General features: G+C 41.1%; 1 protein-coding gene across 2 annotated transcripts in view; it reads right to left on the reverse strand.

The window, feature by feature from the left end:
• Positions 1-26,041, reverse strand: part of RAPGEF4 (Rap guanine nucleotide exchange factor 4) — a 980,403-nt gene that overhangs the window by 352,198 nt on the left and 602,164 nt on the right. For both annotated transcript variants that reach the window (XM_078681558.1, XM_078681557.1), the window contains 2 exons: positions 22,355-22,408; positions 21,969-22,075 (listed from right to left, as the gene is read on the reverse strand). In XM_078681558.1, coding sequence (XP_078537684.1) covers positions 21,969-22,075; positions 22,355-22,408 — 161 coding nt within the window. The remainder of the gene's footprint in view (positions 1-21,968; positions 22,076-22,354; positions 22,409-26,041) is intronic.

Raw genomic sequence — 26,041 nt, forward strand, 5'->3', positions numbered from 1 at the left:
CATCTATGATGATAGCTTGGCCACGTCTGCGATAACACTCAGGGTTGCCGTTTGCGCTTGACAAGTTAATTTTTCATCAATTCATTCAGGCTTTTCTTCTTTTTCAATATTGAGTTCAATTATGAATCCAATTTAAATGACAACGTCAAGTCTAAGTTTAAATTCAATCTTGATCCATGCCACAAGCTCCACAATTTATGATATTGGAAGTTGTGAGCGCAGAGAAAGCAGCAAAAGTAAATACTTGAGTAGCTGAGCCATTGTCAGCACCTCATACTAGAGCATCCAACCTGTGAATTGTAATTTTTATAATTGATGTTCACAATCGTATCAAAGTCAGATGTACAATATTTTGTAGTCTACACCACCTTGTCGTCTGCTGATGAGGCAACTACAGTAGTTACATGATCTGTGTCTTGGTTGTGTGTAAATATCCTAAAACCTGATTGGCTAATTCTGTCTCTCGCTCAATAGCAGATGTTGGAGAATTGACCTCTCTTGTAAGACTTGCTACACCATCAACATATGTCAAAATTGTAGTTATAATTCTACTTATTACCACAGCCGTAATTTCATTGGCTCTTTTTAATGTATGTAAATATGCTTCCAGGTGTAGGGCAAACAACAAAGGTGAGCTAGGGCACCCTTAGTCTGTCCCATGGTCAAAGATCACTGGAGGTCTCATGGATCAATACAATCCTGGCCGCCAGTCAGTGGCACAATGCCTGTACAAATTTAAATGTGCTGCCTTCGACACAGTGGATCACAACATCTTGCTCTCACGCATAAGACACCTCGGAGTCACAGAGCTAGCCCTCACCTGGCTGCAATCCTTCCTGGAAGACCGGGTGTTCCAGGTCTCGGAGGGTGCCACTCAATCCAAACCATGGCCCCTCAACTGCGGGGTCCCCCAGGGTTCTTCCCTAAGTCCCACCCTTTATAATATTTATATGGAGCTCTTAGCAGAGATAGTGCGCCCCTTCGGCATTGAAATTGTCACCTACGCAGACGACGCCCAACTGGTGGTTGCGCTCAACCATCCCAAGGGCGCGTCTAGCACTCTGGGTAGCTGCCTGGAAGCAGTAGCTGATTGGATGGCTCTCTCCCATCTGATATTAAATGGGGACAATACGGAACTGATGTTCCTGGGGAAGACCCCATCGCCCAAAGCAACCATTGATTGGCCGACCTGTATGGGCACCTTACCAGAACCCAAAGACCAGATCAAAAGTCTTGGGAGTATGGCTAGACAGCACCTTAGGTTTCAACCATCAAGCCACCAAGCTCTCTGCAACTTGTTTCGGCCTGATGAGGATGCTGAGGAAAATTTTGCCTCTCCTCCCCTTTCAGGCTCGGAGGATCATGGTGCAGGCTATTATCCTGTCCCGCCTTGACTACGGGAACGCCCTGTACCTGGGCGCTCCGGCGAGCTCTATCAAAAAACCTCAGGTCACTCAGAACTCTGCAGCACGCCTATTGCTTGGACTGCCTCGGAGACACTCAGGGTCAGCCGCCTTGGAAAAACTCCATTGGCTGCCTATACAGGCCAGGATCCAATTCAAGGCGATGTGCATAGCCCATAAAGCTATGTGGCACGCAGGCCCGGCACTGATCTGCTCCCTAGTCACCTCCTACCACCCCCCAAGTACTCTACGCTCCAGTACCACCTTTCTGGCAGCAACTCGGAAAACTAAACGAGCTAGATGGGGGGGGGACGTTCATTCTCTTGGAACGCCGCCTCCTGTTGGAACTCCATGCCCCTTACCCTACGTAGCGAACCAGACCTACTCAAGTTTCGCAAACGTCTGAAAACCTTCCTCTTCCAGTAACTTCACAGTCTGATGGCTGCCTCCACCTACCCATCCTAAGCGCTACGAGGCCTCAGGGTAGAAGTGCGCTTTATAAAACCCCATTTCATTTCATTCATTTCAAATACAGGGAAGGAGAGAGGAAAAAATATCAATCACCCTTCCAATCTCTAATCACAAAACAATAAACAATTACGAAACAACAATAGTTTCTCTCCTACCAGAGTGATACTATGTTTGTTAGTATATTGCCCTCACCCACATATAGTGGCATGCTTCATCATGGGCTCGCTACAACACCAACTGCATCATAGTAAGAACATGGTTGAGCATTGATGTAAAGACTCCAGATATATGCATAGGGATCAGAAGTGGTTAACAGTGTACTGAAAGGATAGACAATCTGACTGATTTATTTATAGACTCCTGTTGACAGGATTAATATCGTGGTAATGTGGATAATCCCAGAAAACGTATCACCCTACCATCATAATGTCAACATGTTTCATCCACTTGTTTAATGCACTATTGAGTCAACAGCCTTCTTCAGGACTAAAGATCACTATTATGTCAATGTTACAATGTCAGTACTCAACAGTCACTGTCATTACAAATTATGAGTCACTTAAATAACAAAGAAATTGCTATATTTATATTCGCAAAGTAATCCTGGAGACTCTTCAGTTATGAAATCAAAAAAACATGAACATTAATATAGAAGGTTGATCTAAAACATAAGATCAAAACATTATGGACAATATTGCTTTGTCAGGGTTAGTCTCAGTAATGAGATTGGGATAGATGCACTGCAAATTCACAGAATGTTTTTTAATCAAAATGTAATGATATTCAAGTAGTTTAAAGGTGCTCAGCCAGGTGGCGTCGAGTGCCCAACGGCGTCAATAGATACAACTGAAGAAAGTGAAACTAGAGGGTCTCTGGTTTCATCCCTTAGCTGGCACACACATGTTTGTCTTATAGAAAAAAGACTTCTAATCAATGAGGTTCTTTGAATGTCTTTATATTGTACTTCATATATTTTAACTTCAATGTTCCAAACTTTGATATCTCATATTTTTGAGTTCATGTTATACAGTTTTCACTCAGGCAATGTCTTTACAACGTGTCCAATGCATTTCGGGCATTGATGGCATGCCCTTCGTCAGGGAATAGACACTATAAAACAATGGAATAATCAGCTGTTAGTGTGACTCCTAACAGTGTACTAAATGATAATAACAGTGCGAACAAAACAGTGTGCTTTGTCAGACAACGGTAATATGACTCTTAATTACTGCTGTACATATAAATGTAACAAGTCATCAAAAAATGGGTAGTGCGCGACAGTAAACATGATGCTATACGTTTGAAAACCATTACAAACAAACGAGTGGTAAATGGTAAGATTCCATATCACTTACATGCCTGTCATCAGTGGTAAATCAGTTCTGAAAAGAAATAATGAAAAGACGCTGTCAGAGCGTGCTGCGTGGATATAAGGGTGCGATGTGTCGGGTTCAAAAGTGTCAAAGGTTCGTGACTGACCTGCATGTTAGTAAGACGGTATAGCGGTTCGTTGGTTCGTCTTCAAAAAACGCCGGTGCAAGGAGTCCTGCCCGCGTTTAGTTATTTTGAAAATGTCCGGTCACGTGACACGTGACTAACATTAAAAAAAGACTATGCGGTTCCGTGGTGACCACAAAATGGTGTATTCCGGGACGTGGAATAAAGGATACATGGATAGAATTAAATCGTGGGATAAACCCAAGTCTGACTCGAGTAAAAATACAATTTAAGACCAAGGTTGTTGTTGATAAAAAAGTGAATGAAATGCTGGAAAAGAGTGATGAAAGTGAGTGGTGAAGACACACAGTTATCACAAGTTGCAGGTCGTGGAGCAAATGTTTAAAGGTAGCAAGACAGTTCAATTCTTTCATTGAGACCCAACGGTTTTTGGGTCGATAACTTCTGGATCCAAAAGTTCTCTCTTTTCAAAAGGTTTTTGTTATTGTCAATACCCTCCATTTTTTGTACGGTTTCCAGGACGATATATTTGATTTGTGAGACGTTGTGATTCTCTTCAACGTAGTGTGAGGATAGTGCTGACTTTAGATTTTTCAGTCGGATGTTGGACTTATGTTCCGTCAGACGCACTTTGATGCGTCGCTCTGTCTTTCCGACGTACATTTTGCCACAGGGACATTTTATTTCGTAGATCAGATTGCTGGTATCACAAGTGGCGTTTACTCTTAGTTTTATTGCGTTTCCTTTCATCGGGTGGTGAATGATATTCCCTTTGATTATGCTGTTGCAATTTCCGCAATTGAAGCAAGGTTTCGTTCCGAAAAATGTTATTGGCTTCGTAGATTTGTGTTGCAGGATTTCTCCCAAGTTTTTCGCCCTTGTATATGCAAAGAGGGGTGGTTGCTTGAAAGTTTGTTTGAAATCAGGTTCGATGTTTAATATGGACCAATGTCTTAAAATGGCTTGTTTGTATTTATTGCTGGCAGTTGAATATTTGGAGACTACCACTGTCCGTGTCTGCTCAGGTTTTGTTTTGGGAATTAAGAGATCCTGCCTATCCAATTGTGCAATCCTTGCTTGAGTTTCCTCAATTAATGTTTGTGGGTAACCTCTGTTGGTGAATTTGTTAGACACTTCTTTCAGACTTGTATTGAGGGTTGCAGCATTCGAGGTGATTCTTTTTACTCTGGCCATCTGTGAGAATGGCAGGTTTCTTATCAAGTTGGGTTCATGAAAACTCGAGTGTAAGAGCATGTTGTTTCTGTCAGTCGGTTTGACATATAGTTCTGTCGTAAAGCCATGTTGGGTTAATGATATTTTCACATCCAGAAAATTAAATGAGGTGTTTGATATGTTCCAAGTTAATTGGATTCGTGGATCAATTTCATTAAACTTCATGAGTTCAGCACGTAGTGACTCTTCTGAGTTGTTCCAAATGATGAAATAATCATCGATATATCGGATTATCAATCTCAAATTATCTGTCCAGGCTGTTTTTGTCAAGATGTGTTGATGTTCGTACCACTGCATAAAGATATTCGCATACACGGGTGCTGCCGAATTGCCCATTGCCATCCCGGTGAGTTGTTGGTACCATTTTTCTTTAACTTTGAAGTAGCTATGGTGTAAGATAAAGCACATCAGTTCCATTAGGAATACTTGTAGGTCTTGATCCAAATCTGTGTTTACAAGGGCTGATTCCATGGCTTCAATCCCCATGTTATGGGATATGCTCGTGTATAGGCTGCATACATCAGCTGTACATAGGATCACTTTCTCATCTGGGTTAAATGGTTGTTGTTGCATTTTTAATAAAAATTGTGAAGTATCCTTAATGTAGGTTTGCATAGCTTGCACTGATGGTTGCAGATATCTGTCAATTAGCTGTCCGATCGGTTCATGTAGGCTACCTCGTGTGGAAACGATTGGCCTCATTGGCGGGTCCCTGATGTTTTTGTGGATTTTTGGCACCATTCGTAGCGATGGGCTTCTGGGATTAGCGGTAGTTAAGAAGTTTTTTGTTCTTTCAGTGATAACTCCCTTAGTATAGGCTTCTTTGATAATGAACTCTAGAGTTTTTGAGTATTCCATCGTTGGGTTTTGATGTAGTAAGCAGTAAGTGTTGGTATCAGAAACATGATCCAGGACTTTGTTGTCGTACATGGTGGTGTTCATGATCACGATGGCTCCTCCCTTATCCGCTTTGGTGAATATGGTTTGATCATTGGCTGCCAGTTTGAGCAACGTGTCATGATCTTTTTGTGTCATATTCCTTTTTTTTGGTTTGTTGTAACTGATCTTGTTGAGGTCTTGTTTAACCATTATTTCAAATAGGTCGAGTGTCTTATGGCTTATTGGCGCTTGGAAGGTACTATGGGGACGTAATCCCAAGAGTTGATCTTTCTCTTGTTGTGGTCGCTCTGGTACTACGTTGTCGAAGAAATGTCTTAGTCGAAGTTTGCGCATGAGCTTGAAAAAGCTTACTTCCAGTTCTAACTGGTTGGTGGAAGTAGTGGGTACGAAGGAAGTGCCCTTCTGAAGTAATCCCAGTTCATAAGCAGTAAAATCTTGGTCACTTATGTTAATGGCTAGTTGTTCTGTTATAGATTCTTCTTGGGTCTCTTCTCTTTTTCTTTTTCTTTGTCCTTGATTGTTGCACTCGTGCTCCTGGTAGTCGGGGGGTCTCTTTCCTTGTCCTTTTCTTTTGCCTCTCCTGGGTCTCCTTTTTGGGCTTGGCCCTGTTCTAAAAAAGGATTAGGTTGAGGTGTTCTGCTGGTGGTTGGTTCTTCAGTAGTTGTTTGCACTCTTGATTTGACTATAGGCTGTGTTTTGTACGTTTTTTGTCTAGGTTCGCTGTCAGTTGATGAAGTATCTGTGTTGGAATTGTATGGACGGTTCCTGCGTTTTTGAGCATAGATGTCAGCCCATGAATAGACTTCCCCTAGTCTATAGTCCAATGTATCTCTTTTGAACTTCCTGATTTTACGTTCATTAATTTCTTTGGAGTGACGCTCAGTTTGGTTTTTAATGTCTTCCAGGGTTGTATTTAGTTCGTCCTCCGTCATCATTTTTGAAAGTTCTGTGGAAGTTTCCTCAATCTCTGTGGTAAGTTCCTCCAATATCATGGATAGTTCTTGAATAATTAGGAGAATCAAATCCAGTGAACATTTATTAAGTATCTCATACCAACGTTCTTGGAATTTTTTTGAATGTTTACAAAGGGATGGCTTGAGTGCGATCCTTAAGCCTCGTGGTATGCGTTGGTTACGATGATATTTGATGAGGGTACTAGCATGGAGTTGTTGGTTAGTTTTCCTTTTGGAAAGGTAAAGTAATTGTCTTATGTTTTGCTCTTTCGACCGGCTCGTGGTATCCTGTGTGAGTTCCTCCCTGATGAGGGAATATATTTGGTCCACATCTTTAGCATCAAACGCGAAGGTAGAGGCTCTGGCCTCGGTACTCTTAGATATGTCTTCGTAGTTGCTCATTTTATCGAGGTTTGTGAGGGTTATTGATGCGTGCTATCTTTCCTGGGGACGCTGGGTAGGATCATGTGAATGAGATTGGGATAGATGCACTGCAAATTCACAGAATGTTTTTTAATCAAAATGTAATGATATTCAAGTAGTTTAAAGGTGCTCAGCCAGGTGGCGTCGAGTGCCCAACGGCGTCAATAGATACAACTGAAGAAAGTGAAACTAGAGGGTCTCTGGTTTCATCCCTTAGCTGGCACACACATGTTTGTCTTATAGAAAAAAGACTTCCAATCAATGAGGTTCTTTGAATGTCTTTATATTGTACTTCATATATTTTAACTTCAATGTTCCAAACTTTGATATCTCATATTTTTGAGTTCATGTTATACAGTTTTCACTCAGGCAATGTCTTTACAACGTGTCCAATGCATTTCGGGCATTGATGGCATGCCCTTCGTCAGGGAATAGACACTATAAAACAATGGAATAATCAGCTGTTAGTGTGACTCCTAACAGTGTACTAAATGATAATAACAGTGCGAACAAAACAGTGTGCTTTGTCAGACAACGGTAATATGACTCTTAATTACTGCTGTACATATAAATGTAACAAGTCATCAAAAAATGGGTAGTGCGCGACAGTAAACATGATGCTATACGTTTGAAAACCATTACAAACAAACGAGTGGTAAATGGTAAGATTCCATATCACTTACATGCCTGTCATCAGTGGTAAATCAGTTCTGAAAAGAAATAATGAAAAGACGCTGTCAGAGCGTGCTGCGTGGATATAAGGGTGCGATGTGTCGGGTTCAAAAGTGTCAAAGGTTCGTGACTGACCTGCATGTTAGTAAGACGGTATAGCGGTTCGTTGGTTCGTCTTCAAAAAACGCCGGTGCAAGGAGTCCTGCCCGCGTTTAGTTATTTTGAAAATGTCCGGTCACGTGACACGTGACTAACATTAAAAAAAGACTATGCGGTTCCGTGGTGACCACAAAATGGTGTATTCCGGGACGTGGAATAAAGGATACATGGATAGAATTAAATCGTGGGATAAACCCAAGTCTGACTCGAGTAAAAATACAATTTAAGACCAAGGTTGTTGTTGATAAAAAAGTGAATGAAATGCTGGAAAAGAGTGATGAAAAAAATGTTGGTATCTGCGCGCATGGGTCTGCAATCGAACTGGGTGCATGTGGGATGGGATGTTCTATGACTAATATGTGAGCTATTGGAAAAGTTATGGAAACTGGATGGAAATGAGGGGATGAGGTGCTGGTGTGATGAAGTAGTGTCAAAGTGAGTGGTGAAGACACACAGTTATCACAAGTTGCAGGTCGTGGAGCAAATGTTTAAAGGTAGCAAGACAGTTCAATTCTTTCATTGAGACCCAACGGTTTTTGGGTCGATAACTTCTGGATCCAAAAGTTCTCTCTTTTCAAAAGGTTTTTGTTATTGTTAATACCCTCCATTTTTTGTACGGTTTCCAGGACGATATATTTGATTTGTGAGACGTTGTGATTCTCTTCAACGTAGTGTGAGGATAGTGCTGACTTTAGATTTTTCAGTCGGATGTTGGACTTATGTTCCGTCAGACGCACTTTGATGCGTCTCTCTGTCTTTCCGACGTACATTTTGCCACAGGGACATTTTATTCCGTAGATCAGATTGCTGGTATCACAAGTGGCGTTTACTCTTAGTTTTATTGCGTTTCCTTTCATCGGGTGGTGAATGATATTCCCTTTGATTATGCTGTTGCAATTTCCGCAATTGAAGCAAGGTTTCGTTCCGAAAAATGTTATTGGCTTCGTAGATTTGTGTTGCAGGATTTCTCCCAAGTTTTTCGCCCTTGTATATGCAAAGAGGGGTGGTTGCTTGAAAGTTTGTTTGAAATCAGGTTCGATGTTTAATATGGACCAATGTCTTAAAATGGCTTGTTTGTCTTTATTGCTGGCAGTTGAATATTTGGAGACTACCACTGTCCGTGTCTGCTCAGGTTTTGTTTTGGGAATTAAGAGATCCTGCCTATCCAATTGTGCAATCCTTGCTTGAGTTTCCTCAATTAATGTTTGTGGGTAACCTCTGTTGGTGAATTTGTTAGACACTTCTTTCAGACTTGTATTGAGGGTTGCAGCATTCGAGGTGATTCTTTTTACTCTGGCCATCTGTGAGAATGGCAGGTTTCTTATCAAGTTGGGTTCATGAAAACTCGAGTGTAAGAGCATGTTGTTTCTGTCAGTCGGTTTGACATATAGTTCTGTGGTAAAGCCATGTTGGGTTAATGATATTTTCACATCCAGAAAATTAACTGAGGTGTTTGATATGTTCCAAGTTAATTGGATTCGTGGATCAATTTCATTAAACTTCATGAGTTCAGCACGTAGTGACTCTTCTGAGTTGTTCCAAATGATGAAATAATCATCGATATATCGGATTATCAATCTCAAATTATCTGTCCAGGCTGTCCATATTAAACATCGAACCTGATTTCAAACAAACTTTCAAGCAACCACCCCTCTTTGCATATACAAGGGCGAAAAACTTGGGAGAAATCCTGCAACACAAATCTACGAAGCCAATAAAATTTTTCGGAACGAAACCTTGCTTCAATTGCGGAAATTGCAACAGCATAATCAAAGGGAATACCATTCACCACCCGATGAAAGGAAACGCAATAAAACTAAGAGTAAACGCCACTTGTGATACCAGCAATCTGATCTACGGAATAAAATGTCCCTGTGGCAAAATGTACGTCGGAAAGACAGAGAGACGCATCAAAGTGCGTCTGACGGAACATAAGTCCAACATCCGACTGAAAAATCTAAAGTCAGCACTATCCTCACACTACGTTGAAGAGAATCACAACGTCTCACAAATCAAATATATCGTCCTGGAAACCGTACAAAAAATGGAGGGTATTGACAATAACAAAAACCTTTTGAAAAGAGAGAACTTTTGGATCCAGAAGTTATCGACCCAAAAACCGTTGGGTCTCAATGAAAGAATTGAACTGTCTTGCTACCTTTAAACATTTGCTCCACGACCTGCAACTTGTGATAACTGTGTGTCTTCACCACTCACTTTGACACTACTTCATCACACCAGCACCTCATCCCCTCATTTCCATCCAGTTTCCATAACTTTTCCAATAGCTCACATATTAGTCATAGAACATCCCATCCCACACGCACCCAGTTCGATTGCAGACCCATGCGCGCAGATACCAACATTTTTTTCATCACTCTTTTCCAGCATTTCATTCACTTTTTTATCAACAACAACCTTGGTCTTAAATTGTATTTTTACTCGAGTCAGACTTGGGTTTATCCCACGATTTAATTCTATCCATGTATCCTTTATTCCACGTCCCGGAATACACCATTTTGAGGTCACCACGGAACCGCATAGTCTTTTTTTAATGTTAGTCACGTGTCACGTGACCGGACATTTTCAAAATAACTAAACGCGGGCAGGACTCCTTGCACCGGCGTTTTTTGAAGACGAACCAACGAACCGCTATACCGTCTTACTAACATGCAGGTCAGTCACGAACCTTTGACACTTTTGAACCCGACACATCGCACCCTTATATCCACGCAGCACGCTCTGACAGCGTCTTTTCATTATTTCTTTTCAGAACTGATTTACCACTGATGACAGGCATGTAAGTGATATGGAATCTTACCATTTACCACTCGTTTGTTTGTAATGGTTTTCAAACGTATAGCATCATGTTTACTGTCGCGCACTACCCATTTTTTGATGACTTGTTACATTTATATGTACAGCAGTAATTAAGAGTCATATTACCATTGTCTGACAAAGCACACTGTTTTGTTCGCACTGTTATTATCATTTAGTACACTGTTAGGAGTCACACTAACAGCTGATTATTCCATTGTTTTATAGTGTCTATTCCCTGACGAAGGGCATGCCATCAATGCCCGAAATGCATTGGACACGTTGTAAAGACATTGCCTGAGTGAAAACTGTATAACATGAACTCAAAAATATGAGATATCAAAGTTTGGAACATTGAAGTTAAAATATATGAAGTACAATATAAAGACATTCAAAGAACCTCATTGATTGGAAGTCTTTTTTCTATAAGACAAACATGTGTGTGCCAGCTAAGGGATGAAACCAGAGACCCTCTAGTTTCACTTTCTTCAGTTGTATCTATTGACGCCGTTGGGCACTCGACGCCACCTGGCTGAGCACCTTTAAACTACTTGAATATCATTACATTTTGATTAAAAAACATTCTGTGAATTTGCAGTGCATCTATCCCAATCTCATTCACATGATCCTACCCAGCGTCCCCAGGAAAGATAGCACGCATCAATAACCCTCACAAACCTCGATAAAATGAGCAACTACGAAGACATATCTAAGAGTACCGAGGCCAGGGCCTCTACCTTCGCGTTTGATGCTAAAGATGTGGACCAAATATATTCCCTCATCAGGGAGGAACTCACACAGGATACCACGAGCCGGTCGAAAGAGCAAAACATAAGACAATTACTTTACCTTTCCAAAAGGAAAACTAACCAACAACTCCATGCTAGTACCCTCATCAAATATCATCGTAACCAACGCATACAACGAGGCTTAAGGATCGCACTCAAGCCATCCCTTTGTAAACATTCAAAAAAATTCCAAGAACGTTGGTATGAGATACTTAATAAATGTTCACTGGATTTGATTCTCCTAATTATTCAAGAACTATCCATGATATTGGAGGAACTTACCACAGAGATTGAGGAAACTTCCACAGAACTTTCAAAAATGATGACGGAGGACGAACTAAATACAACCCTGGAAGACATTAAAAACCAAATTGAGCGTCACTCTAAAGAAATTAATGAACGTAAAATCAGGAAGTTCAAAAGAGATACATTGGACTATAGACTAGGGGAAGTCTATTCATGGGCTGACATCTATGCTCAAAAACGCAGGAACCGTCCATACAATTCCAACACAGATACTTCATCAACTGACAGCGAACCTAGACAAAAAACGTACAAAACACAGCCTATAGTCAAATCAAGAGTGCAAACAACTACTGAAGAACCAACCACCAGCAGAACACCTGAACCTAATCCTTTTTTAGAACAGGGCCAAGCCCAAAAAGGAGACCCAGGAGAGGCAAAAGAAAAGGACAAGGAAAGAGACCCCCCGACTACCAGGAGCACGAGTGCAACAATCAAGGACAAAGAACAAGAAAAAGAGAAGAGACCCAAGAAGAATCTATAACAGAACAACTAGCCATTAACATAAGTGACCAAGATTTTACTGCTTATGAACTGGGATTACTTCAGAAGGGCACTTCCTTCGTACCCACTACTTCCACCAACCAGTTAGAACTGGAAGTAAGCTTTTTCAAGCTCATGCGCAAACTTCGACTAAGACATTTCTTCGACAACGTAGTACCAGAGCGACCACAACAAGAGAAAGATCAACTCTTGGGATTACGTCCCCATAGTACCTTCCAAGCGCCAATAAGCCATAAGACACTAGACCTATTTGAAATAATGGTTAAACAAGACCTCAACAAGATCAGTTACAACAAACCAAAAAAAAGGAATATGACACAAAAAGATCATGACACGTTGCTCAAACTGGCAGCCAATGATCAAACCATATTCACCAAAGCGGATAAGGGAGGAGCCATCGTGATCATGAACACCACCATGTACGACAACAAAGTCCTGGATCATGTTTCTGATACCAACACTTACTGCTTACTACATCAAAACCCAACGATGGAATACTCAAAAACTCTAGAGTTCATTATCAAAGAAGCCTATACTAAGGGAGTTATCACTGAAAGAACAAAAAACTTCTTAACTACCGCTAATCCCAGAAGCCCATCGCTACGAATGGTGCCATAAATCCACAAAAACATCAGGGACCCACCAATGAGGCCAATCGTTTCCACACGAGGTAGCCTACATGAACCGATCGGACAGCTAATTGACAGATATCTGCAACCATCAGTGCAAGCTATGCAAACCTACATTAAGGATACTTCACAATTTTTATTAAAAATGCAACAACAACCATTCAACCCAGATGAGAAAGTGATCCTATGTACAGCTGATGTATGCAGCCTATACACGAGCATACCCCATAACATGGGGATTGAAGCCATGGAATCAGCCCTTGTAAACACAGATTTGGATCAAGACCTACAAGTATTCCTAATGGAACTGATGTGCTTTATCTTACACCATAGCTACTTCAAAGTTAAAGAAAAATGGTACCAACAACTCACCAGGATGGCAATGGGCAATTCGGCAGCACCCGTGTATGCGAATATCTTTATGCAGTGGTACGAACATCAACACATCTTGACAAAAACAGCCTGGACAGATAATTTGAGATTGATAATCCGATATATCGATGATTATTTCATCATTTGGAACAACTCAGAAGAGTCACTACGTGCTGAACTCATGAAGTTTAATGAAATTGATCCACGAATCCAATTAACTTGGAACATATCAAACACCTCAGTTAATTTTCTGGATGTGAAAATATCATTAACCCAACATGGCTTTACCACAGAACTATATGTCAAACCGACTGACAGAAACAACATGCTCTTACACTCGAGTTTTCATGAACCCAACTTGATAAGAAACCTGCCATTCTCACAGATGGCCAGAGTAAAAAGAATCACCTCGAATGCTGCAACCCTCAATACAAGTCTGAAAGAAGTGTCTAACAAATTCACCAACAGAGGTTACCCACAAACATTAATTGAGGAAACTCAAGCAAGGATTGCACAATTGGATAGGCAGGATCTCTTAATTCCCAAAACAAAACATGAGCAGACACGGACAGTGGTAGTCTCCAAATATTCAACTGCCAGCAATAAATACAAACAAGCCATTTTAAGACATTGGTCCATATTAAACATCGAACCTGATTTCAAACAAACTTTCAAGCAACCACCCCTCTTTGCATATACAAGGGCGAAAAACTTGGGAGAAATCCTGCAACACAAATCTACGAAGCCAATAACATTTTTCGGAACGAAACCTTGCTTCAATTGCGGAAATTGCAACAGCATAATCAAAGGGAATATCATTCACCACCCGATGAAAGGAAACGCAATAAAACTAAGAGTAAACGCCACTTGTGATACCAGCAATCTGATCTACGGAATAAAATGTCCCTGTGGCAAAATGTACGTCGGAAAGACAGAGCGACGCATCAAAGTGCGTCTGACGGAACATAAGTCCAACATCCGACTGAAAAATCTAAAGTCAGCACTATCCTCACACTACGTTGAAGAGAATCACAACGTCTCACAAATCAAATATATCGTCCTGGAAACCGTACAAAAAATGGAGGGTATTGACAATAACAAAAACCTTTTGAAAAGAGAGAACTTTTGGATCCAGAAGTTATCGACCCAAAAACCGTTGGGTCTCAATGAAAGAATTGAACTGTCTTGCTACCTTTAAACATTTGCTCCACGACCTGCAACTTGTGATAACTGTGTGTCTTCACCACTCACTTTGACACTACTTCATCACACCAGCACCTCATCCCCTCATTTCCATCCAGTTTCCATAACTTTTCCAATAGCTCACATATTAGTCATAGAACATCCCATCCCACACGCACCCAGTTCGATTGCAGACCCATGCGCGCAGATACCAACATTTTTTTCATCACTCTTTTCCAGCATTTCATTCACTTTTTTATCAACAACAACCTTGGTCTTAAATTGTATTTTTACTCGAGTCAGACTTGGGTTTATCCCACGATTTAATTCTATCCATGTATCCTTTATTCCACGTCCCGGAATACACCATTTTGAGGTCACCACGGAACCGCATAGTCTTTTTTTAATGTTAGTCACGTGTCACGTGACCGGACATTTTCAAAATAACTAAACGCGGGCAGGACTCCTTGCACCGGCGTTTTTTGAAGACGAACCAACGAACCGCTATACCGTCTTACTAACATGCAGGTCAGTCACGAACCTTTGACACTTTTGAACCCGACACATCGCACCCTTATATCCACGCAGCACGCTCTGACAGCGTCTTTTCATTATTTCTTTTCAGAACTGATTTACCACTGATGACAGGCATGTAAGTGATATGGAATCTTACCATTTACCACTCGTTTGTTTGTAATGGTTTTCAAACGTATAGCATCATGTTTACTGTCGCGCACTACCCATTTTTTGATGACTTGTTACATTTATATGTACAGCAGTAATTAAGAGTCATATTACCGTTGTCTGACAAAGCACACTGTTTTGTTCGCACTGTTATTATCATTTAGTACACTGTTAGGAGTCACACTAACAGCTGATTATTCCATTGTTTTATAGTGTCTATTCCCTGACGAAGGGCATGCCATCAATGCCCGAAATGCATTGGACACGTTGTAAAGACATTGCCTGAGTGAAAACTGTATAACATGAACTCAAAAATATGAGATATCAAAGTTTGGAACATTGAAGTTAAAATATATGAAGTACAATATAAAGACATTCAAAGAACCTCATTGATTGGAAGTCTTTTTTCTATAAGACAAACATGTGTGTGCCAGCTAAGGGATGAAACCAGAGACCCTCTAGTTTCACTTTCTTCAGTTAGTCTCAGTAATGTCAAGAAATATTAAACATGTGAAGCAAAGCACATCGTGAAATGGTGGTGAGTTACAGTCAGATGAACACTAATAGTAGGTAATCAAGAAAGTTGGTCTAACCAAGGTGTTAGGTTAGGTTCCTAACCCGAGGTAGGAAATGCAACATGACCTATCAGTCAAACCCCATGTGAGAATGAACACCATCAGCTAGCTCCCTGAGAGCAGTGGATAGTATGAATGGGTTTACATCATGGCCATAAATAACAAACTTTGGGCCGATTAGGATGGCAGCCGGATCGCCACTGCCATGCAGGCAGTGGCGATCCATCCGCCATCCGTGCCCGTCCGCCACCTATTTCCCCCGCCATATTACAATGGCGGGGGGCACCGCGGCGGACGGAAACACCGTCTACCGCTTTTCTGCCCTGGTCGCCTTGCGGCCGGGCGGCAAAGGGTTCATATGGCTGACGGTGTCTTCCAGACACCGCCAGCCATATTAGGATGGCCTCATGCAGATGCCTTTCTGAGGCGGCAATGCCGCCACGGAAAGGCATGCGGTCTTTACTTTGGGGGCCCCCTGCGGGCCCCCATGGTGAAGGCGAGAGGGGGCGTGGACATGGGGGGTACCTGTGGTACACAGCTGCATTTGCAAACACAAAGCGGCAGGCACCGCGCGGTGCCTGCCACTTTGTGTATGCAAATGCATGCCTGCATTTTTGACATCGCGGTGGGCGGTGCTTTCAGCACCGTCCGCCACAATGTTAAAAATGCATGATGCACCCGCCATTGTGGCGGGCGAATCATAATTGGCATGGCGGGACCACCGCCCACGTGGCGGACAGTCCCGTTTTCCAAAGGGATGGCGGACAGGCAAAGTCCGTCCGCCAACCTAATCGCCCCCTTAATGTGTTTATTCTAACAAAAATAAACAAATGGGGAGATAGATAAATTATCTCCCAAGTGAGAGATAGGGTAAAATAACAGCTCCACTCTTTTTATAGGACACCTGCTCTTAATGTAAACATTTATGGGCGACTCCACCGATTATATATATATATATATATATATATATATATATATATATATATATATACACACACATACACGGTCTCAAGACGGAGATACTAACTCGCTCCCCCATCTTTCAATTTACTATCCAATTATCCTATGGAAATCGCGTTCTTAATGACAACAAAACAAGAGAATGCCACCCTCCTAACAGCTTACTTCCTCAAGAGTCCGATACTTCCAACCATGCCGTCTCTTTTCCTCCATTGATAATCTATTCCGCTGCGCCATCCCTAAAATAGTCCTGAGTCATGACCACATATGTAGCATGTTTCCTGGTCTGACATAAGCGTTTAACATCATGTCTAACATTACATGCACTGGTTAGTTCTCCAGAACTAAGGAGCTACTACAACGCACTGAAACCACGTTTCGGTTGTTGATCAGCGCATAACATGTCGGGTATTATTCTCATACAGCACTTCCCCCAGCGCATAACGAGTCGGCCATTATTCTCACAGAGCACTTCAGCCAGTGAGAAAAACACTAGACAGCCCCTAGGGGGAACATATTAACAGGTTTTATTAGAGAGAAACATGCCTCCTTCATCCATATGATTACGGGGATCAGATCACATGAATATTGAAGACCAAACCAAATCATTCGAACAATGGTGGTATTGTTTGATATGTTTCAAAAAATGCACCTAGTATGTTAAAAAGAAGAGTTAACATGTCTTATAGCACAGCTGATTAAGATGAGAGAGGCATGCACCGCGAGAGTGTGATATTGTTCATACCAGTATTATCAACTAGTCCTTCCAGGTCATGCATTATTATTCTCTGCCTTCCTGATTACTGATATTTCTAGTGTCTCAGACTGATACCTCAGCAACCCAGACCCTGAAGCATTACACTTATTTGAACTACATTCTTCTCTTTGAATTTGTAAGTAATTATTTCTGTCTTTCCGCCTATAACCTTTCCTTGCTGGGTCCTACATACCTCCAAAGAGGAATACATAATCCATTGTGTTTGATTACACATTAATAATATTTGTTCAGCCTACTACGAACCTCTCCTGCCATATTCCCAATTTTTTATGAAGGTTCTTTTTAAATCGTTATTCAATTTGTTGCTTTGGGATGTCGGTTCAATTTTGACACCATTCATTTTTGACTGGCTGCTTTTGTTCCCACAGGCTCCTACCCCTCTACCTTTTTATTGTCCCATTCAATGTGGTGACCAGAGCTCAAATTTAATTTCCTTCACTAATGGGGGAATTTTGGACCTTAGGAGCCCATGGTGGATATCCACATTCTTTGACTTTACCTCAGATTTGTGATTTTTATTGAAATTGCCCCATCAACGTGGTCTGTTTCAGCCATTCTGCAATTAAATAGTTGCCTTTAATGCATTAGTCAATTGCATCAACCTTCTTCTCTCTATTTAATTTAAATATAACCTTTTTTAGGGACTACTACTGAATCCACAATCATCTACTTACATTAGAATTCATTTCCCATTCCTTGTGTTACACTACACATGCCCACTTCCATCTTGTCTCTCACTTGTGGACTCTTTATGCTTATCTCTGCAATTCTTCTTATCTTTATTTCAGGTATTGTTTACCACCAGCACAATATATATAGTTACTACTCCTCTCTTTGACCGTGTAGCATCATTATTCATAAACATTTGTTTGTGCATACTTTTATTGTGCTCTATATCTTTCATCCTTAACATAACTATTGAGTGTTATTATGTGCCGAGCACCATTACTCTAGGCCTTGATGATGACCTGCTAAGTTCTAGTAGGGTTGAAACGTGGTTGACATTAATTCAGGAAGAAGACTACCTGCAAAATTGTTCTGTTTCTTGAAGGGTACATTTCTTTAAAAGAAATTTTAAAGACTCAAGTTACTTTATGTACTCTGTTGATGGATATATAACATGTCACCGTAATTTCTTTCCTAGATCATGTTTTTCGGGATGATTTCTTCACTCACCAGCACCATGTGTTCACCTGCACCTGTTATAGCGAAAACATATATATTTTCTCATTTATTGATAGTGTACTTAAAGTATGCCTAAATTATTTTGACATATATATATATATATATATATATATATATATATATATATATATATATATATTGAGTTTACATGGTTCTTTTAACTTTCTCTTATTGTTTTTCATTATCCTCTATTTAAAGCATAAATGTGATAGATAATTGTATCACCCAATGTTGGTTTTCTTTATTTTTGAAAGAATAAGAGTTTGGACACCATTGTTGTTACTATAGGTACCCAAATGTCCACCCAACGTTTATGGGTTACTCCTATAGTTAGTTACCAGCTTTCAGAGTATAAAAGTTGAATTCCTCTGATCAGCTGCCTCCTCTCCCACGGATTAGAGTATTTCTTTAGTTTATTTCATAACATCTCATGATTTACACTACTAAATGCAGATACCAAATCAAATAATCATAAATCAAGCATGGAAGACCTCTTAGTAAATGCTAAGTTAGCTGAATTCAATACAAGAAAGCAATTAAACAGAGTGCTCTGACCCATGCAAAATACTGTTGTAATGATGGGAAGAGTATGATTTGTTTCAGCCCAGTCTTGTAGGGCTAAAAGCAATACATCCACCATAATCTTGCTTTGCCATCCGGCATGAATAGAAGCCGAGCTATATTCAGACATTAGTGTATCAGTAAGCATATACTGAACTACGGCACATACCTGCCAACTACAATGACCTAATAAGAGGCAATCACATTGAAGCGCACTACCTAGAAACAGGTTGAAAGAAATGGCAGATTTGGTCCCGTTGCTTTGCTAGGCTTTACAGATTTTAATAAGGCCTTTATGGCAGCGGGACTACCTAACTGAAATCCATGGATTTCTCATTTTCTATTTTCTTTATGCTTGTCTGAGGGACAAAAAGGGTGACACCCATTTATAGTTAACAGTAAGAGTGGAAGTGTCTTTCCTAGCACACAGAAATGTGTTATCAGCAGCCAATTGCCTGAAGGTACAGAGGCATCTTCTTTATAAGCATTCTTCATCAGTTCCTTCTCTGAAAGTTTAACAGGTCAATTTCTTATAACCATCATCTGCTAACAATAGACTAGGAACTAGGCTGGGCACTTGATTTTCTGGGTCTACCGGAGACATCTATTTGGGATGAACCAAGCAAGATCAAATCTATTCACAAAAAAATGCCCTGACGTGCACTCGAGTCATACTCACTGTCCACTTCCTGTCAGTTGTGAGGTTCTCTTTTATGCTGGTTTGGACAGAGATACTTATTAGAAAATGTATCAATTGGCTTTACATTTATATTGGACTCTCTAAACAGAGGTGTAAAGAAAATAAGTTATGCGTGACATTAAGCAGCTGTAGCTTGATGAGACACACAACAGTCCATCTATCAAACATCAAAGAAGTACAATTTCATAATTCTGGTCAAATTTCAGTCACACAAAAATGTTGGTGCTAACAGCATTTTCTAAACCTGATCTTCAATTTAATAGTACTCTGTAGTAAAAACTATAAATTGATTCGTGGATGATACATGTTGAACCACAGCTATCGTAGCTGACCTGTCAGCAGCAGAGCAGGCAGTCCAACACGAATACTGCTGATGTCAATGGGATTTGTTTTTATTATTGTGAGGGATTTTAGTGATGAGCTTGTCCCTGCATTGGCAGGACAGAACTACAGAGAAGGAGAGAATATATGAGAACTAAAGCATACTATTTTTGCAGAGCATTTGCAGACCACTTTAGAGGGAAAAAAATCCAATGCTCCAAATATTAAGGGCCTGATTATGAGTTGCTCGTTATATTCTGACCCGTGTGTAAACCCTTGTTCATGCACAGGTTGGAATTAAGAGTTATAAGGTATTTAACATATCCAATAATTATCGGATGCATTAAATACCCCAAATTTCATTACATTTCAGCAGGTCAAACCTGTCGTCATTCAACAGGGGAATAGTGTACGTTTTTTTCCATACCATGCGGATTTTGGTGAGTTAGGTTCTCTTCTCTGCGGGATAGAGAGGGCGTGAAATTTCCCGGTATCCTTCATATATTGACCATCGATTTGGAAGATTACACGAAAACGGTAGAAATCCCGACCTATTACTGGCTCTTCATCATTAAAAGCAAAAACGATTAAAAGGAGTCATTTTATTGAAGTTCTATCGAAGTTCTATCTTTCTGCCATAGTGTCGCATAGGAAGGCACCTAATAGAACACATTTTATGCCGAATGATCTTTATGGAAATATCTCAAATGAATCTAATTGTAAATATACTACTATATATATATTGTTCGGGAAGCAATAGCCCAAACCTTATCATCTATATGCCGTCACAAGATCGACTCTAGCCAGATACCACAGTATTGGTGGTGTGCCCCTGACCACGGAGAAGTTCTAGTCAACTCTGGTCTCAATCATTAATCTTGAGTTCAAGAACAGATAATAGAGAAAGTTGAGACAGATCCACCTGACGAAGCCTTTAACGCCGAAACGTGCATCGTGTTTTCTTTTTAATCGACCGCCAGCCTTTGAATTGCTCAATAACTCCTTCTCTAGGTTTTTAATGGAAATACAATGTTTCTGTATATAGTATTGTTTTTTGTGTTTGAGAAAAACAATCTGTGTTGTTTTGATATTTATGTACAAAAAGATTTATCAAAAAATTATAAAAAGAATTCTATATTTGTGATGAAATTATAAAAAGATTATGAACTGTAAAAAAATCGAATCATTATAATAAAGAAATATAATTTCGTATCAAACAATAAGTGTTTGTATATGTTATACCTATGCTTATTTAATGTGCCCTGTTTTCACATAAATCAAGGCCTGATACGTTTCATTGTAAGTGTAATATATATCTTGTGGTTAGCTTGTCGTCTTACACCAATTGATATTGTTCCCTACAGCTGGCAAGAGATGTATTGTTTTTTAGTAGGGGTCCAATTTTTTTCAAAATTGTTAAACACCAAAATCTGCATGTTATTCCCCAATAGCTTGTAATAGGTACTATTTATTGCAATAGATAAATAACGAAACCCAGGGTACGGTTATTTACCAGGTGTGATATATATCACTTTAACTTGTAATCGGGTCCTGTATGGGATAACAGGAAAAGTGGATGACATTTCTCATGGATTCCCATTTAGTTAAAACAAATCCATTCGTCTTAGGTTCTGTGGCCATGGACGTGTTCCGGGCTCAGGAATTGCAGCGGAACTTGTAGTCAAAACTCTCTTTGTTTTCGAGAGCCACAAACATTGCATAGGCAATATATGCTACACATACTTAAGTCACTTAAATGACGATACAGCACATGCAACGTGTGAAAAATGCCAGTTAACGTTTTCCCGAACATTTACGAGTTAAACTCAAAATTAATATACGATTAATATACACTTAAACACTTATTCAACAATAAATTTGCCAATATTTTTAAATACATTCATGTACTTATAAAAAGTCCTGGTACTGACTCTTACCTATAGGTTTTCAGGTGGTATTTCCGATCTCTTATCATATGAGGCGCTCGAGATATGATTGTATTCCGGAGAACCTTTCCAGCCCTGAGGATTCTCTCTGAGGGCACCTTAGAGTTATGATGAGAAATAACAAAAGAACAAATTACGTTATTGCCCACTCTTCTGTAACAATGTATCGCACCGATGCGTGAATGGCACACATAACAGTATTGGCCTTAGACAGATGTTCTTCGTAATGAGCTTCATAAAAACATATGTCTGAGATAGAGGAGCAGTTATGCTAGTTTGTGGAGGAATAGATTTTCCCCTCCAATTGTGCTTCAGTCTGTCAACACACATTCATGAAATTCGCGCTAACCAGTAGCTACATTTCAACATTCCATTACCTGGGTAATGGTTTTAGCAGGACGCAGAGGGATGTCGGGGTCAATGAGAGGTGTCTGGAAAATAAAATGTAAAATGGAACAAACAGAAAGAAAATTATAACAGAACTTTAAAAAAATGATTTGTACAAAATAAAAATTATTAGTCAAATAAAGTAAATGTTAAATTAAAACCAATGAAACGTGATTATTTTGAGATACATTTCAGTAAATATAAGTGTCAGGTATCAGGCTAAGGAAAGTAATTTTCAAACAAAGTTTTTAAGATGATGAAAGTGATTTAAAATAATTTCTGGAAAAATAATGATAAAAACAAGTTCCGGACATTGTATTATAAACTAAATGCAGCAACTATGCAGCAGTAAATCATTGAAAGCGTGTTTCTTAAAGCACAGACGGTTTTGAAAAAGATTACATACTTTTCCGAGTTATAAAATTTAATTTCGAAAACGCATGATATCCCATGCCCCACATGAATGGTAACGTCTCTCTATGTGATAATTGCTATTTACAAAGACCTGAGTTATATGTGCAAACTAAACTTTAAGGAAACAATACGAAGGGTAAGGAAACTCTTGCTATATATAGGCCGAGAGTTTTTTCTAGCAAACAATGTTCTTAAAAACATTTTGTTAGGTGCAGAAAAAGAAGGACCTGAGCCCCGCGCTATGGGCTGGCAGACCCTCCATAGGCAGGAGTGGGGTCAGCAGCGACCATGTTCCCACAAGATGGTGACCTTATCCTAAGGCGCTGAGGCAGGGGGGCTTAAAAGCACAGTTGGAAGGAGTGCAGCCTCTTTTTTCTTTGACCACCTGGCAATGAGGACCTCCGGGGGTTGCACCTGAAGAAAAAACCCATCCACCTTGGAGCAAAATGCGGAAGAAATTTGATGGGAATCTGAGCAGAAAATAACGGGGCTACCTGAAAAAACTGGGCTATCTGCTGGTTTTGTCCCCTCGATGAAGTCATAACATAACATGTGTATTTGTAAAGCCCACGTTAACCCCAAAAGGAGCATCTTGGCACTGTATAAAAGATGTTTATTGTTACCCAACTCAATGGCACTCATTTTATCGACTATCGACCTCAGAAAGGATGAAAGGCTGAGTGAACCCGCCAGGAATTGAACCTGTGACCATGAGGTTGAACACAGGCCCCTACAGTGGATGCATTAGTCCACTAAGCCACCAGACCCGATCCTGATGGGCCCATGGCTGGCTGGGGGCAGGGGGGCTGGCCTGCTGGTACCTTTCAGCCCTACCCTAGATTTCCTGGAGTTGATTTTTTTTATTTTTTTTATTTGCATTTATAACACAAAAGAAAAACAAAACAATGACATTCAGCAAGGCAATCAGTGATCACCATATGGTCTGCAGGCCTTATTGCTACAACCTGCCATTGCGGATATAACACTTGTCGGGTAAAAGTCATTGGCCAGTACATTACACTATTCTCATATTTGGTCAACAAACGACATCTCATGTTTAGATACTGATGTAATAATGTGCAGTGGTATCCCCCTGGAGTTGATTATTGATTGGGTTATTCCCTGGAGGCTGGTCAGGGCCACAGGTACCCCGGCATGGACAGTGAGTTATGCGGTCCCCTGGTATTGTGTGTTCTGTATCAAATAGTGTGTCATATCCACTCCTCACCTAGTCATATGTGATTTCTTGTATAAATGGATGTTGACCACATTTGTTTGCCCCAGAACCTTGGTGGGGAACAGGCCCGCAACACCCATTGGGCTAAACAAGCTGCAGCCCCGCCTCCCCCGTCTTCATCTTCAGCCTGGGCTGCGAAGGTACAGCACAACACACTTTCCTGATTTACAATGCACTAAAATAATTAAAATATGAAATACGTTCCTCCCCGGTCTCCTTTATATTAAGGCTGTACTTTTATTATCGGATGCTTTAGCATCCAAGAATTTAATTTTAATGACCACTTCTGAAAGGCCCAGACCAGCCTGAGCCGGCCTCCGAAAAGTGTGAGCAACTCTCCCCCCCACCCCCCCTGTATTCTTTGAGACGGCTGCCACCGAGGTGATATCCTTGTCTGAAGGCAGGGATTTCATCAAAGCATTCTTGATGTGCTGTGCAGCATGGGCTGGGGGTGGGAAGATGTGCACAGCAGGGGGATATGACGCCAGCAGGAATCCCCTTACAAATGAAAAGCATCACTGGCCATCCCTTTCCCCCTGCTGTGCACATTTTCCCACTCCCTGCACCGAGAGTCATGTTGTGTGAACTTGGGTTTCATGACTGACCTCTCAAGTGAGGCCCTGCCTGCCCTGGGCATTTTGGACACAGCTTTTCGAGGAACACCTCTACTGAATTTTTCTCAGGAGCTGTTGTTACTTTTCTCCAGTCTGTACTTGGAACGTCGTTAGATTCAGTGCTTCTCATTTTGTTGTTGGGAGGAAAAAATTATGAGTGGCTGCAAAGGGAATCAAGCTTGTGATGCGGAGGCTACACATGAGATCGTTGGAGCATGCGCTAAACCCACAGAGCTGCACGAGTGGAGGAGACACATTGGGATGGTACTTTGTAAGAGGTTTGAAGGCTGTGTCAAGAGCCCCGCACGTGCATCCTGTGGGTACTGTGTAGGAAATTCTTCTTGTGACGCGCCGCTGTGCTCACAGTACATCCCAGGTTTACACACATGATCAACTTTCCTGACTGAACACAGTGAACGCTGCTCATTGCGTCCTATAGCCCCTTCATTGGTTGGTAGTGGATGTTGGGGAGGGGAGGGGCTGTGACTGGGCGTAAGCACGGATATAGCACCTAGTGGGTTTTGGCACTGGTGACAGTGCTCATGCTGGCTATGAAAGTGGCACATTGTGGTAGGGAGCATGGAAACACCTACAGTTGGTGCCTGGAGTGGCGCTGTCGGCAGAAGCAGGCAACAGTGGCCCAACTTCGTATAGGAAGGTGCTAGCAGCTGTGCATGAACCAATTCTTTAATTTGATGCTTGACTAGTCCTTTTTATGATCAATTTGTTTTTATAATTTTTTAACAAATCTTGCAACTGAAGGGCCTTAGTTGGTTGGAAATAACGTGTTAGGCCCTGGTTCCCCACAATGCTTGTGCATCGATGGATGTAGGTGTTTGGATTTGGTTTCTGCACCCCTAGGTTGTAGGGTCACATGGTGAAGTGAGAGCAGAGATCCTGCGCTGAGAAAGAAGGCTGTGAAGTTGCACGGCACATGGGTTGTCTTGACCTTACACCACGAGTGTGATGGAGTTGATGGCCAGGGGCGCATGCTAGGGGCCAGTTCAGTTGCATGGGCCTGGGGCAGTGATGCCACGGGTACCTACCCCCGTGTCTGCTGAGTGGGCCGGGCAGTGGTACCTTGGACGGGTTGTACTTGGACGGGTTGTTGCGAAGCAGATCGTGGCCTCATTTTGAGCAAGTGGCCATGAGGCAGTGATGCCCCTGGCATGTCCTTGCAAGAGATGAGATGTTGATTTGAAGCAAAAAAAGCCCCCTTATCTGCTGAGTGGCCCAGCCAGTGGTGCCAAGGGTGGAGGGGTCCCTGTCTGTAATGTCGACTGAACCATAAGGGCCATATCTAATACATCCAGTCAAGGGGTAGGTTGGCCTTTCCTAAGTAGTCTGCAGGACTGTAACAGATGATGGTCGAATATTTCTACAGCGTCCTAAGTTTGGATTGGTAGTATGTG

Source organism: Lissotriton helveticus, chromosome 3_1, assembly GCF_964261635.1.
Source record: "Lissotriton helveticus chromosome 3_1, aLisHel1.1, whole genome shotgun sequence".
NCBI lineage: Eukaryota > Metazoa > Chordata > Amphibia > Caudata > Salamandridae > Lissotriton > Lissotriton helveticus.